The sequence below is a fragment of the Macaca nemestrina genome, chromosome 9, assembly GCF_043159975.1.
Source record: "Macaca nemestrina isolate mMacNem1 chromosome 9, mMacNem.hap1, whole genome shotgun sequence".
In the NCBI taxonomy this organism is placed as follows: domain Eukaryota; kingdom Metazoa; phylum Chordata; class Mammalia; order Primates; family Cercopithecidae; genus Macaca; species Macaca nemestrina.
The window spans coordinates 30,906,831-30,922,235 of record NC_092133.1 but is presented as its reverse complement, the minus strand read 5'-3'; the positions used below and the strand labels follow the sequence as shown (position 1 = coordinate 30,922,235).

Sequence of the window (15,405 nt, the reverse complement as noted above, 5' to 3'; positions counted from 1 at the left end):
TCCTGGGCTCAAGTGATCCTCCTGCTTCAACCTCCCAAGTAGCTAAGACTACAGGTGCCTGCCATCACGCCTGGCTAGTATTTTTCGTTTTTATTTTATTTTATTTTTATTTTTATTATTTTTTTTTTTTTTGAGACAGAGTCTCGCTCTGCCGCCCAGGCTGGAGTGCAGTGGCGTGATCTTGGCTCACTGCAAGCTCCGCCTCCCGGGTTCACGCCATTCTCCTGCCTCAGCCTCCCGAGTAGCTGGGACTACAGGCGCCCGCCACCTCGCCCGGCTAGTTTTTTTGTATTTTTTAGTAGAGACGGGGTTTCACTGTGTCAGCCAGGATGGTCTCGATCTCCTGACCTCGTGACCCGCCCGTCTCGGCCTCCCAAAGTGCTGGGATTACAGGCTTGAGCCACCGCGCCCGGCCATTTTTCATTTTTAATAGAGACGAGGTCATGCTTTGTTGCCCAGGCTGGTCTCAAACTCCTGGGCTCAAGCAGTGCTCCCACTTCAGCCTCCGAAAGTGCTGGGATTATAGGCCTGACCCACTGCACCCAGCCCACTTTTTTGTTGTTGTTGTTGGGGACAGAGTCTCACTCTGTTGCCTAGGCTGGAGTGCAATGGCACGATCTCAGGTCACTGCAACCTCCGCCTCCAGGTTCAAGTGATTCTTCCGCCTCAGCCTCCCAAGTAGCTGGGATTACAGGCACCTGCCATCATGCCCGGCTAATTTTTGTATTTTTGTAGAGATGGGGTTTCACCATGGTGGCCAGGCTGATCTTGAACTCCTGACCTCAGGTAATCTGCCTGCCACAGCCTCCCAAAGTGCTGGGATTACGGGCGTGAGCCACTGTACCAGGCCCCAGCCCACTTTTTTTTTTTTTTTTTTTTTGAGACAGAGTTTCGATCTTGTTGCCCACCCCTGCTGGAGTGCAATGGTGTGATCTCGGCTCACTGCAACCTCCGCCTCCAGGGTTTAAGCGATTCTCCTGCCTCAGCCTCCCGAGTAGCTGGGACTACAGGCATTCGCCACCACACCTGGCTAATTTTGTATTTTTGGTAAAGACAGGGTTTCTCCATGTTGGTCATGCTGGTCTCGAGCTCCCGATTTCAGGTGATCCACCTGGCTTGGCCTCCCAAAGTGTTGGGATTATAGGCGTGAGCCACCACGCCCAGCCGACCCAGCCCACTTTGTAAAAGTTGAAAAACAACGGTGCCATGTAGGCATAAAACTCATTAGTGGGCCCACTGGGGCTTCAGGGCCACTAGTGCAATCTCCACTTTTTTTTTTTTTTTTTTTTTTTTTTTGAGACGGAGTATCGCTCTGTCGCCCAGGCTGGAGTGCAGTGGCCGGATCTCCGCTCACTGCAAGCTCTGCCTCCCGGGTTTACGCCATTCTCCCGCCTCAGCCTCCCGAGTAGCTGGGACTACAGGCGCCCGCCACCTCATCCGGCTAGTTTTTTGTACTTCTTTTTAGTAGAGACGGGGTTTCACCATGTTAGCCAGGATGGTCTCGATCTCCTGACCTCGTGATCCGCCCGTCTCGGCCTCCCAAAGTGCTGGGATTACAGGCTTGAGCCACCGCGCCCGGCCCAATCTCCACTTTTAAGAGGGAAGAGGCAGTGATACAACTGTGGGAAGAAAAGGACCTACTTCATCGCACCAACTGTGAGTGGATGACAGTAGGCTAAACTTCCCCCCTGCTCTGCCTGAGTGCCACCTGCTACTCACCTGCTCTGCTGCATGCTACCTGCTGTTTCAGCCCTCGGCTGTCTGCACCAGCCCTTGCTAAAGAAGCCATGCTTCTCAATGGACATACTCTAGCAGAAGAGGCCAGTGATGAGGGATTCCTGGGGACTGCTTTTCCTTCCGAGTGTCCAGGGGTGAAAGAGTGGTCCATGAACCAGGGTCCTGTTCTTCTGTAGCCTGCCAGACACCACAGGCCTGCATGCCCCGGGACATTGACAAGTAGACCTTAATAAAACCGTGGGATATGTTGCAACTTCCAATTTTTGCTCTGGGATTTTCCTACCAGGGTCAAGTAGCTTTTTCTGAATTTGTTATTCAGGTTCCTAATGTAACACAGGAAATGGATTTTAATTTTTTTTGCTAGCTGCTCTGTTTGGGGGCTGTTTAATGAGGATGTAGTTGCAGTGTAGCTTTGGCAGTAAGTACTGGTGTGGATGGGAGCGTAGCTAACATGTCAGTTCTTTTTAAAATATATATGTATGATCTATTATATGTTTTAGTGGAATGAGGCATAGAGAGTATAAATAATGTGCCTTGATTCTATGTAGGTACTCTTGTGGGTAACTCTGTTGGGACACGTTTGGGATTCTAGAAAAAGAATATGAGTCTATTTCATGTTTAGAGAGCAGGAACTGTTTATTGTATGTTCTTTTTAGATCCAGGGCAGTGGTTCTCAAGCTTGAAAATACATAAACATAACCAGGGGAGTGTGTTTTAAAAGGTGGATTTTCAGTCCCTGCCCCTAGAGGGTCTCAGTCTATCTACATTCTTGACAAATACTTCAGATGATTTGGGGCCTATGGACCACACTTTTGGGAAACACATCCCTATTTTGTTGCATTTGTTGTCTAAGCATGTTCATTGTTATTTGGGGGCAAGTTCACTTATTTGTAAGATGCCCTTATTGTCCTGATTCACTGTGTTGCCCTTCCTCAGATTCTTGGCTACAGTTAGTCTTTGGGAGGCCCCAGACCAAATTGTTACAGGATGCCCTGTGGGTTGAAGTCAATGGACCCCTGTTGTCCCCACTACTATCCCTGGGACTCCCCTTTGGGGACCATGACACTGTGGGCTCATCTTGAGGCCGCAGCCACCTCTTTTGATTCCAGGCTTTTCTCACATTGGTCACGAGCTCCAGTCTTTGGCTTTACTCTTTAGGGTACTCTATAGCTAAAGGATGGGGGACTGGGTCCTCTTGAGCCCAGGGAGCTGGAGTCCAGAGCCCTTAAGGAGTAAACCACACTATCAGATCTGAGGGATGAGGCTGAACCTTATCAGACAAGATTTACTGGGTTGGTTAGGGGAACCTGCCCATGTAGCCCAGGCTATTTGTTCTTTTGGAAAACTACTGAATTCAGCCAAACAGCATAAATATCCATTCCTAGTGTCCCATTGCATGTAAGACAAAGTCTTGGTTAACTTCTTAGTAATAGCTTGTCCTTTATGGGGAAGGATGGAATTGAGCTCTTTTAGCCAAAGCTTATGGAATAATTATCAGGTATGGTATATACTAGAAAGGATACGAAAGTAGTACATGACAACCCTACCATCAAAGAAAGGGAGATTAGGCTGGGCACAGTGGCTCCCGCCTGAAATCCCAGCACTATTGGAGGCTGAGGCAGGAGAATCGCTTGAGCCCAGAGTTTGAGACCAGCCTGAGCAACATAGTGAGATCCTGTCTCTACAAACAATAAAAAAATTAGCTGGGTGTGGTGGCATGTGCCTGTGGTCCTAGCTACTTGGGAGGCTGAGGTGGGAGGATTGCTTGAGCCTGGGAAGTTGAGGCTGCAGTGAGCTATGATCGTGCCACTGCACTGTAGCCTTGGTGACAGAGTGAGACCCTGTCTCAAGAGAGGAAAAAAAAAAGGGAGACTAGGCTAACACACTAACACATAGGAAGCAATAGGCCAGGACTCCTGCTGCATCATCCCCCTTCATGAGCTTACTTTCTTCATCCTTAGCCCTTTGGTATTCTCCTTCCACCCAATTTGAAAACATGTGCCCTTGAACAATTATATTTATTTCCCTCAACTCTTTAAACAGTCGGAGAAAACCAATAGTGGCCAGGTGCGGTGGCTCACGCCTGTAATCCCAGCACTTTGGGAGGCCGAGGTGGGTGGATCACCTGAGGTCAGGAGTTCGAGACCAGCCTGACCAATATGGTGAAACCCTGTCTCTATTAATAATACAAAAAATTAGCCGGGTGTGGTGGTGCACGCCTGACGTACCAGCTACTCAGAAGGCTGAGGCAGGAGAATCACTGGAACCTGGGAGGTGGAGGTTGCAGTGAGCCGAGATCTTGCCACTGCACTCCAGCCTGGGCGACAGAGCGAGACCCTGTCTCAGAAAAAAAAAACAAAAACAAAAAACAAAAAACCAATACTATTAGGGAGAATGTGATCTTAACTTTCTTTTTCTTTTTCTTTTTTTTTTTTTTCTTGAGACGGAGTCTCGCTCTATCGCCCAGGCTGGAGTGCAGTGGCGCGATCTCGGCTCACTGCAAGCTCTACCTCCCGGGTTCACGCCATTCTTCTGCCTCAGCCTCCCGAGTAGCTGGGACTACAGGTGCCTGCCACTACGCCCGGCTAATTTTTTTTGTATTTTTAGTAGAGACAGGGTTTCACCGTGTTGGCCAGGATGGTCTCGATCTCCTGACCTCGTGATCCGCCCGTCTCAGCCTCCCAAAGTGCTGGGATTACAGGCGTGAGCCAACGCGACTGGCCAAAAATATTTTTATATTTATTCAAGTCTCCACCATAGCCTAAGGGAGGGACTAGCCAAAACCAACAGCGAATTACAAACTGTGGTACTTTGGAGATTATTTTATTTTATTATTTATTTTTTACTGAGACAGAGTCTGGCTCTCTTGCTCAGGCTGGAGTGCAGTGGCACAATCTCGTCTTACCACAGCCTCCGCCGCCTGGGTTCAAGTGATTCTTGTGCCTCAGCCTCCTGAGTAGCTGGGACTACAGGTGCACACCACCACGCCTGGCTAATTTTTTAATATTTTTAATAGAGATGGTTTTTGCCATGTTGGCCAGGCTGGTCTGAAACTCCTAACCTCAGGTGATCCGCCTGCCTCGGCCTCCCAAAGTGCTGGGATTACCGGCATGAGCCACTGCACCCAGCCTGGAGATTATTTTAATTGTTATACAAAGCCTATGAGGTCTGACCTCAGCTGAATTCTTAGCTCTTCTTTCACACTGCTTTCCCTGAGATCACTGTAGTCAGCTACACGAGTCTTCTTTCTTTTCCTTGAGCACGCCAAGTTCGTTTCTGCTCTGGTGTTTTTGCATGGATTTGATATTTCCTCTTCCTGGAACACTGTTCTCACAGGTCTGGTTAAGCTGGCTCCTTACACTGTTCTCACAGGTCTGGTTAAGCTGGCTCCTTACACTGTTCTCACAGGTCTGGTTAAGCTGGCTCTTTTTCAGCAGTCAGGGCTCGACTCAGATGTCACCTACTCAGAGTGGCTTTTCCTGACCACCCTATCTAAAACTCTTTGTCTCATTATCCTGTTTTATTATCCTCATGGAGCTTATTACTGCTAGTGAAATTCTAATTTTGCTTGTTAATTGTCAGTTTTCCCAACTGGAACATATTTAAAAATCTTTTTGCCTTTGTTATTCTGCGGTTTCATACAGTGTACCTAGGTGTGGGCTGCTTCTTATCTGGAAATTTTGTATTTTTTTTTTTTTTTTTTTTCTGAGACAGGGTCTCGCTCTGTTGCCCAGGCTGGAGTGCAGTGGCATGATCTCGGCTCACTGCAACCTCCGCCTTCCAGGTTCAAGGGATTTTCCTGCCTCAGCCTCCCAAGTAGCTGGGACTACAGGCGCGTGCCACTACACCCAGCTAATTGTATTTTTAGTAGAGACGGAGTTTCACTGTGTTAGCCAGGATGGTCTCGATCTCCTGACCTCGTGATCTGCCTGCCTCGGCCTCCCAAAGTGCTGGAATTACAGGCATGAGCCACTGCGCCTGGCCGAAATTTTGTATCTTTAATCAGTCTTATACAGAAAATTTTTGGTTATCCCTTTAAATATTTCCTCACCTCCATTCTTTTCTTCCCAAGCTTCTTTCTCATTTTTCATTTCCATGTTTTCTCTTGTAGAAGCACTTTGATGGTTAATTTTCTCAGATCTATTCTCTAGTTTATCAATTTCCTCTTTAACTTGGTCTCCTCTCTTTGTGACCCATCTGTTGAGTTTTTTATTTCAATAACTATTTTTCTACAAGTTTTATCTGCCTGTTACTATCTCTTGTTTGGTAATGTTCTTTTCTTGTGTTTTTAATTCTTTCTTTTTGGCTTTAATCATTTGAAATATGCTTGTATCTTAGGGAGTTTTTTTTCAGGGGATCTTATCCTGCTATTTGTTGGATTTGTCTTGTTTGTAATGGATTAGTTTTGTGTATATATATATGTGTGTGTATATATATATATATTTTTTGAGATGAGTCTCGCTCTGTCGCCCAGGCTGGAGTGCAGTGGTGCTATCTTGGCTCACTGCAAGCTCTGCCTCCCGGGTTCACACCATTCTCCTGCCTCAGCCTCCTGAGTAGCTGGGACTACAGGTGCCTGCCACCACGCCTGGCTAATTTTTTATATTTTTAGTAGAGATGGGGTTTCACCATGTTAGCCAGGATGGTCTCGATCTCCTGACCTTGTGATCCGCTTGCCTCGGCCTCCCAAAGTAGTTTTGCATACATTTTTATATCTTGGATTGTGAGCTTTATTTATTTATTTTATTTTTATTAATGTTTTTTTGAGACAGAGTCTCTCATTGTTACCCAGGCTGGAGTGCAATGGCACAATCTCGGCTCACTGCAACCTCTGCCTTCCGGGTTCAAGCAATTCTCTTGCCTCAGCCTCCGGAGTAGCTGGGATTACAGGCGCCCACCACCATGCCTGGCTAATTTTTTTGTATTTTTATTAGAGACAGGGTTTCATTATGTTGGCCAGGCTGGTCTTGAACTCCTGACCTTATCATCCGCCCGCCTCAACCACCCAAAGTGCTGGGATTACAGGCATGAGCCACCGCGCTCGGCCAACAGAACTTTATTTGTAGGAATCCTTTGTGCCGTGGCTAAGGGTAGATCTCTTCAGAGTTCTGTATTTCCGCCAGATGTTGCAGGGTTATTGCCAGCCTGGGACTACTTTTTGTGTTAAATTTTTGGCTTGGGGATCTTCAGACCATGTAGTAGTACAATTCAAATCTGAAATAATCTGTGATCACACATTATTAGAGGAGATGCTGTTTTCCTCCCACTTCAGGGCTTTTTATTGTCACTATGTGCCAGTGGGCTAATGTTTTTTCTAATCTGTTCTCCCCCTCTGAGGGCCCCAGCTTTGTATTGGTTCTCAGTTCCAATTGCCTGTTTTAGGTGGGCCCAAGATCAACAAACTACCCCACTTTCTAGGTCAACTGGAAAGGCCTGATCTCATTTACTACTGTGGTCTCTAGTTCCCGCTATCATTTTTGGTCCCGGGTGATCCTCCTTGCTTTCTTGCGAGTTCAGCTTTATAATTAAAAGGGATTGTTGTATAGCCAGGGTTTTATAGCAGAAGAATTTTTAGTTACCTACCCAGCTATATTGCCAGAAGCAGAAGCTGTCCTCTCCCACCCCCCGAATATCTTGTTCATTGCTATAGCTGTAGCATCCCGCATAGTGCCTGGCACATGGTTGGGGGAAGGGGGTCAATACGTACGTGTTAAATGATTTGGAGAACTGAACATTTCCATTAGGAATTAGTTCTTGGGCCGGGCGCGGTGGCTCACACCTGTAATCCCAGCACTTTGGGAGGCTGAGGTGGGAGGATCCCTTGAGCCCAGGAGTTCAAGACCAGCCTGGGCAACGTAAGGAGACCGTCTCTATTTAAACAAACAAAAAAATATTTAGTTCTTCCTGCAGGGAAAGCCAGAGGTGATGCTCCAAATTAATTCATATCCAGCAGCCAAGATATTTGGTGTCCTGTGCTTTAGCGTCCCAGGAAGGACTTTAATTTTCTTATTTTTCACTCTTAAACTTTAAAATGTTTTCCTAAGGACATGACGCTGTTGCCATTAAGCCAGTTGCTAGCAGAGTTTTCCAGACCCATAAAGTGGCAGATTAAAACCATGCCTGGGGAAACATTACTGCCCAGTGTGTCTTTTTATGCTGGCACTTAGAAAGTTTTTACGCTGATTAAATTGACCTTTACAGTGGCTCAGCTAAGAATAGCAACTGTAAGATGTGGAAACTGTTGAGGAAAATGTTGTTAGTCCCACAGTTTATACTGCCACCAAAGAGAGGAGATAATTTTTTGCATATGTGCAAAAGGCATACTGTTTATCCTTTCCATTGTAAAAATGTTTTTTCCAGTTTGATGTTGGTCTTGCTTGTCTCTTCTTTGTGACTTTGTTTTCTGTTTGGTAACCATGTGTGCCTTGTCTCTCAGAGCTGGTCACTGTGGCACTGGGGCTGAAGGCACATACCTGTAACAGATGGGGCTCCTAGTAGTCACTACCAGGGTCACTCCCGAGGTGAAAGACCTCAGCGTAAGAGCATTCATTATGCACCAAAGTTCCTTTTTGACAAGTTGTACATTTCTAGCTTTCTGGGGTTTTGTTTTAGCCGGGGAGTTTTGTGCAAATGAAAACATTGCCAGGAAGATGACATCTTTAAAATGCAAGTATGATCTTGTCACCTCCCTGTATAGAGTGGTCCACACCTACCTAACTTCCCTATCTACTTCTTCTACCATCTCCTTCTAGCTAAAGGCCTTTGCTTGTAGCATTTTCTTTGCCTGTGATGTTCTTCTCTGTCCTCTTCCTAGTTTCTTTCTTTTTTTTTCTTCTCTCTTTTTTTTTTTTTTTTGAGATGGACTTTCACTCTTGTTGCCCAGGCTGCAGTGCAATGGCACTATCGCAGCTCACTGCAACCTCCGCCTCCCAGGTTCAAGTGATTCTCCTGCCTCAGGCTCCCAAGTAGCTGGGATTACAGGCATGTGGCACCACACCCGGCTAATTTTTGTATCTTTAGTAGAGACGGGGTTTCTCCATGTTGGTCAGGCTGGTCTCAAACTCCCGACCTCAGGTGATTCGCCCGCCTTGGCTTCCCAAATTTCTGGAATTACAGATGTGAGCCACTGCGCCCACTAGTTACTACTTTCTAACCATACTGTCAATCTCAGTTCAAGCTTACCTTCCTCCCAGAAGCTGTTCTGGACTTTCTTGATGCGTTCCTAGGTCTTATCTTTTACGCACTGTCACCTAATCTGTACTTTTCCTTCCTAACATTTATTGTAGTCACAATTTTAGCTGCGTAATTATTTTACCATCTTTCATTAGACTGCAAGTTTTGTGAGGATGACCTAAACAATATAATAATGTGTAATGTGCTTTGAAGATGCTTGGAAGAAAAGCATAAGCTAGGTGTGGTGGCTCATGCCTGTAATTGCTGCACTTTGGGAGGCCAAGGTGGGATGATTGCTTAAGACCAGGAGTTCGAGATCAGCCTGAGCAACATAGCGAGGCCCTGCCTCTACCAAAAAAGTAAAAATAAAAAAGCCAGATGTGGTGGCACATGCCTGTAGTCCTAGCTACTCGGGAGGCTGAGGCAGGAGGATCACGTGAGCCCAGGAGTTTGAGGCCACAGTGAGCTACAGTCGTGCCACTGCACTCTAGCCTAGACAACAGAGCAAGACCTTGTCTCCAATAAATACATAAATTGTAAAAGCATAGGATAATCATAAAGCGTGCTGAGAATTTTTCATATTTGACCTTTCCATTGCATTCTTTCCAGTTCCTTTTTCTTTTCTTCTTCATGGGTCTGGAGCAGCCCACATTGCCACAGAGAACTTGGCTGTTCTGAAACAATTCTGAGTGAAGGCAAAGTACTGTTTGGATGGTCTTTCATGCCCAGCAATAGTGGCTCACAGAATAATGTTGATAGTAGGAGCTCAGAGAAGTTAGGTAGCCCAAGGTCACACGGTTAATAGCCCTACTGTAAGAGCTGGGCTTTGAACCCAGATCCAGCTAACTCTTTTTGTTTTTTTTTTTTTTTTTGAGACAGGGTCTGACTCTGTCACCCAGGCTAATGTGCAGTGGTGTAATCATGGCTCACTGCAGCCTCAACCTTCTGGGCTCAAGCAGTCCTCCCACCTCAACCTCCCAAGTAGCTGGGACTACAGGTGTGCAACATCACACCCAGCTAATTTTATTGTTATTTTTGGTTGAGACGGGGTTTTGCCATGTTGTCCAGGCTAGTCTCAAACTCCTAGGCTCCAATAATCTGCCCACCTTGGCCTCCCAAAGTGCTGAAATTATAGGCATGACCCACCACACCTGGCACCAGCGAATTCTTAACTACTTAGGCTTTGTGTAGATCTTGAGCCACCTGGAGGTGTTTGAGTCCTAGGTGTGCAATGATTAGGCTCCTCATATAAGGAGGGGTGGAAGAGCACAGGCAGCATTTCCACACCACTGTTCTTTGCTGTGGGTTTGCATGAGAGGAGACATAGATTTCATGATATCTTGCATTGGCTTGAGGCTGCTAGGTCAGAGTGGACAGGGGATGTGGAGGATAATAAAACCTTAAAGTTGAAGGAGACAACTTTAAGTTGTCTTTTTTTTTTTTTTTTTTTTTTTTTGAGACGGAGTCTTGCTCTGTCGCCCAGGCAGGAGTGCAGTGGCCGGATCTCAGCTCACTGCAAGCTCCACCTCCTGGGTTTACGCCATTCTCCTGCCTCAGCCTCCCAAGTAGCTGGGACTACAGGCGCCTGCCACCTCGCCTGGCTAGTTTTTTTGTATTTTTTTAGTAGAGACAGGTTTCACCGTGTTAGCCAGGATGGTCTCGATCTCCTGACCTCGTGATCTGCCCATCTCGGCCTCCCAAAGTGCTGGGATTACAGGCGTGAGCCACCATGCCTGGCCTTAAGTTGTCTTTAAGGCGTGGTGGCTCACGCCTATAATCCCAGCAACTTGGGAGGCTGAGGCAGGAGAATCACTTGAACCCAGGAGGCGGAGGTTGCAGTGTGTCAAAATCATGCCACTGCACACCAGCCTGGGTGACAGAGAGTCCATCCTTCCCCACCCCCCCAAAAAAATTTAAGGAGACATTAGCGGTGGTCTTAACCAGACCTAGGGCCATTGAGTAACTTGCCCAAAGTCCATTTCTGTGTAGTGATAGAGCTGGGGTCTACAAAAATTAGACGGATGTGGTGGCATGCACATGTAGTCCCAGCTACTCAGGAGGCTGAGGCAGGAGGATCAGATCAGTTGAGCCTGGAGGTCGAGGCTGCAGGGAGCCGTGATCACGCCACTCTACTCCAGCCTGGGCGACAGTTAGACTCTGAGTGAAAAAAAAAAAAAAAAAAAGTAGGGGGGCGGGGATAGCTGGGGCCAAACCCAAGGCTCCTGGGTTTTCCATACCACTATTGACTGACACCAGCAGGTCTCTCTGAAGGAACTCACTTCGGCACTCATACCTGACTATCTCCCGAATCCTCCTTCACTTCTTCCTTGCTAGAGATCCACCTTCTTTTGTCCCCCTGCAGCAGAAAATGACAGTTCCCATAACCAAGACCATCCCAGGCAGCTCAGGGACTCTGTATTTGGAGGAGGGAGAAGGACCACAGGGGACTAGATAAATAGATGTCCACAACTTGTGATGTTTCAACTTAATGATTTTTCAACTTTATGATGGTGCAAATGACATACGCAGCCAGTAGAAATCATTTGTTTTTCACTTTTAATACAGTATTAAGTAGATGACATGAGATACTCAATACTTTATTGTAAAATAATTTGTGTTAGAGGATTTTACCAAACCGTAGGCTGATGTAAGTTCTGAGCATGTTTAAGGTAAGCTAGGCTAAGCTATGCTGTTCAGTAGGTTAAGTGTGATAAATGCATTTTTGACTGACGATATTTCAATTTATGATGGGTTTACCAGGACATAAGCCCATCGTAAGCCAAGGCACTTCTGTACTGGGTTAAAAAGTTTCTGAGGAACACTGGATTCAATGATGCTTCCACTCTGCTGCTCTCCCTGGGAAAGCAGAGGCAGAACGGTGAAGCAGAGTGGGGTCTTGTTTATTCCAGGCCCCCTGCCTCGGTGCACAGATCTGAGAGAAAAGCTGACTGACACCAGTAGGTCATGAGGATGCCACTTGTTTACATTTCAAATGCATTCCACTGTATGTCTCACTTAGGACCAGTTGGCAGCCCTGTGTTCCGAGCCTGGGTCGCCTCTGGTGAATTTTCCTGAGACAGAAGGTGTCATTGGATTCTTTCTTGTGCCAAGTGTAGGCACCACTGCCTCTTTTAGAAGCTATGTGGACACTTTGAACTGTGCTCTTTCAAGCCAGTGCCAGAAGAATGGCATTCACAGGGCCTGGTAAACTTGGGAGAAACTTTCTGATGTTTTTATGAAAGGCGTGCTTTGCTCTGAAGTCAAAGAGTGTGTGTTCTGGCCAAAGTAGCAAGCATAGATCTGTTTTTTCCACATGTACCGGGCTTCAGAGGAGAAGTTGACTAGATAGCCAGTGTATCATTTTGCTTGTGGTGGGCTGGTGGGATGGTGAAAACGGAGGGAGGAAGGAGTATAGGGGACAAGATACTTAGATGGTCCACAACTTGTGATGGTTCAACTTAATGGTTTTTCAACTACGATGGTGTGAGTGGCATACACGGCCAGTAGAAATCATTCTGTTTTTCACTTTTAGTACAGGATTAAGGAGATGGTATGAGAAATCCAACTTGATAGCCAGTGTCTCATTTTGCTTATGCTGGGTGTGGGAGGGTGGTTGTGGAGGGTAGAAGGAGCACATGGAAAGAACTCTGCGTGCAGTGTTATGAGGGCCTCATTCTCAGGGTTTGTAAATGCCACGTTTCCTTCTTTCTAAACTCTTATATCAGAATGTAAAGCTTTTGAGACCAAGAAACACCTAAAGATTTATGGTGGAAATGTGCACTAAGCCGGGGGACTGGGTTTTCAGCCCTATGCTTTCTCTTGTTGTCTCTCTGTGGCTTCAGGTGCCAGTCCTGTTTCTGCCCAGCCTCTAGCCCTGTAGACAGTCCCTGGAGTGCTTGGTGTATACCCTTGGCCAAGTAGACAGTGTAGTAAAGCATGGCCCAGAGAGGAGGAGCCGACCATGTGACTCCAGTTTCCACTGGCAGCTGTCCTCCGGATGTGCACTGTGGGCAGGGCCAGCCTGAGTCGCCGCAAATACTGTGGCTTTAGTTTCTTTGCTGAGCAGGGCTTTTTTCCTTCTTAACTCTGAGCTTCTTGGAGATAAGGACAATGTCTTATTCATCTTTGTATCCCTTGAACCCAACACAATGCTTGGCACAAAGACCGCGTCCAGTAAGTGACTGTGTTACTGTTTAGGATGAAGAAATGTTGAAGGCCACGTATAGCAGATGCCTTACAGGTTTCATCATCTGCATAGTGGTCCCAAGTACATTTTGGGCTAAGGTTAACGCTGGTCTGGGAGATATTTTATATCTTACATGTGAAACATTTTTTTAAATGTTTCCATCCTCATCCACCAGTGCTGTGGACAGAATTTGGCAGACTGCTAGATGGCCACTCAGCAGTGCCCTTTATGTTAGTGTCCCTAACAAGGGACAGTATGAATCCTGGATCCAGTCAGGATTCTTATTCAATAAGCAAAAATGATCTAGCAGATTGAAATTGGACTGTGTTGTCTAAGCAGTTTGGCCCTTTATTGAAAAGTGAAGAATTTCAGTTGTGGATTTTTGTTGTTGTTGCCCTCTTTAGGATCACACTGTGAATTAACCTTGGAGAGCAAGTGTTTTAAAAAGGAGAATGGGATAACTGAGCAGATGCTAATCCTAGAATACATACCGCATTAATTATTCCAGGAAGTTTCACAGAAAAGCCGGTTTTATTTAAAACATACTGCTAATTACCAGAGAATCATCACCCTCCTACTGGCTGAGGTTAGCACCAGAACATGAAATGTTTCTACTTGGACATAAAGAAAGTGAGGCAGCCCTTTCCTGTCCTGTCCGAGGAAAACTTACTCTGCCAATTGCTTTTGTGTCCTGAATCTCCTCTCCTCTTTAATAAAGCATATTTTTTTCCAAAACTCTTTTGTTGTTGTGTAAATCTTTTAAAGTTTTGTTTTGAGACGGAGTCTCGCTCTGTCGCCCAGGCTGGAGTGCAGTGGCACAATCTCGGCTCACTGCAATCTTTGCCTCCCCAGTTCAAGCGATTCTCCTGACTCAGCCTCCTGAGTAGCTGGGATTACAGGCATGCGTCACCATGTCTGGCTAATTTTTGTATTTTTAGTAGAGACGGGACTTCATCATGTTGGTCAGGCTGGTCTCGAACTCCGGACCTTGCGAGCTGCCTGCCTCGGCCTCCCAAAGTGCTGGCATTACAGGTGTGAGCCACCGCGCCTGGCCAAAGTTGTTTTTCGTAATGGAATAAACATTGATACAGACTGTTTTGTGGGCAGGTGAATAGACAACCAGGAGGACAGTGATGAGAAGGAAAGTGTTGAAAAGCTGTCATTTAATATGCTAACATGCTTTTTAAATTTTTTAGGATAAGGAAGCCTGTGTGGGTACCAACAATCAAAGCTACATCTGTGACACAGGACACTGCTGTGGACAGTCTCAGTGCTGCAACTACTACTATGAACTCTGGTGTAAGTCCTTGCTCGGGTGTCTCTCAGTATCCCAGCATCCCAATTATGGCCTCTGTAGCCCTTTTCGGATTCTCGTGGGGACAGTGTTGGTGAGTGGAATCTGTTTATGGGTTCCAGACGTGCTTCCTTTGTAGAGGAAGAGAGTTCTGGTGCTCTTTGGACTTTGTTAGCTGAAGACTAGAGAATATGGTTTCAGCAAGGTCTGCTGCAGAGGCTCTTGCCTGGGGTTTTCCTGGATGCCCCCTCCATCGTGTGCTGAGCCGACAACAGCTTAGGTCCATCCTTGGGCCAGCCCAGAAGCCCTGGTTTGCCTTTTTTTTTTTTTTTTTTTTTTTTTTTGACGGAGTCTCATTGTCACCAGGCTGCAGTGCAGTGGCGTGATCTCAGCTCACTGCAACCTCTGCCTCCTGAGTTCAAGTGATTCTCCTGCCTCAGCCTCCTGAGTAGCTGGTATTACAGGTGTGTGCCACCATGCCCAGCTAATTTTTGTATTCTTAGTAGAGATAGGGTTTCACCATGTTGGCCAGGATGGTCTCAATCTGTTGACCTCGCGATCCGCCCGCCTCGGCCTCCCAAAGTGCTGGGATTAGAGGCGTGAGCCACCGCACCCGGCTGCTTGCTGTTTTTGCAGAGAGAGGTTGCAAGCCAAGCTACTGCGAATGCCAGGCCACTCTATATGGTCACTGTGCCATTTTTTTGTAAGGACCAAGGGGCTTCCAGAATTTCCCATGGAACCTCATGGAGTCCGTCTGTTTCTGAGGGTCCTTCGGAAAGGAACAGTCTTTCCCTAGGTCCCTGCCTATACAGGACCTTCTGGAGAGAGGGAGTCTTGAGGCTCAGCTCCTTTTATTTCTTACCCAGTTCTCACATGGAAGCTCCTGGAGGATTCTCCAGTGTACCTAACCTTTCACCGTCAGCTGAATGCCATGTGGAGGCCGGGTACAGTGGCTCACGCTTATAATCCCAGCACCCGGGGAGGCCAAGGCAACTTTGAGCCCAAGAGTTCAATA

The 15,405-nt window shown here is 46.6% G+C and overlaps 1 protein-coding gene across 2 annotated transcripts in view; it reads left to right on the top strand.

The window, feature by feature from the left end:
* LOC105478335 (WW domain binding protein 1 like) overlaps positions 1-15,405 on the top strand; it is a 79,319-nt gene that overhangs the window by 45,180 nt on the left and 18,734 nt on the right. For both annotated transcript variants that reach the window (XM_011735494.3, XM_011735495.3), the window contains exon 2: positions 14,293-14,395. In XM_011735494.3, the coding sequence (XP_011733796.1) occupies positions 14,293-14,395 (103 nt within the window). The remainder of the gene's footprint in view (positions 1-14,292; positions 14,396-15,405) is intronic.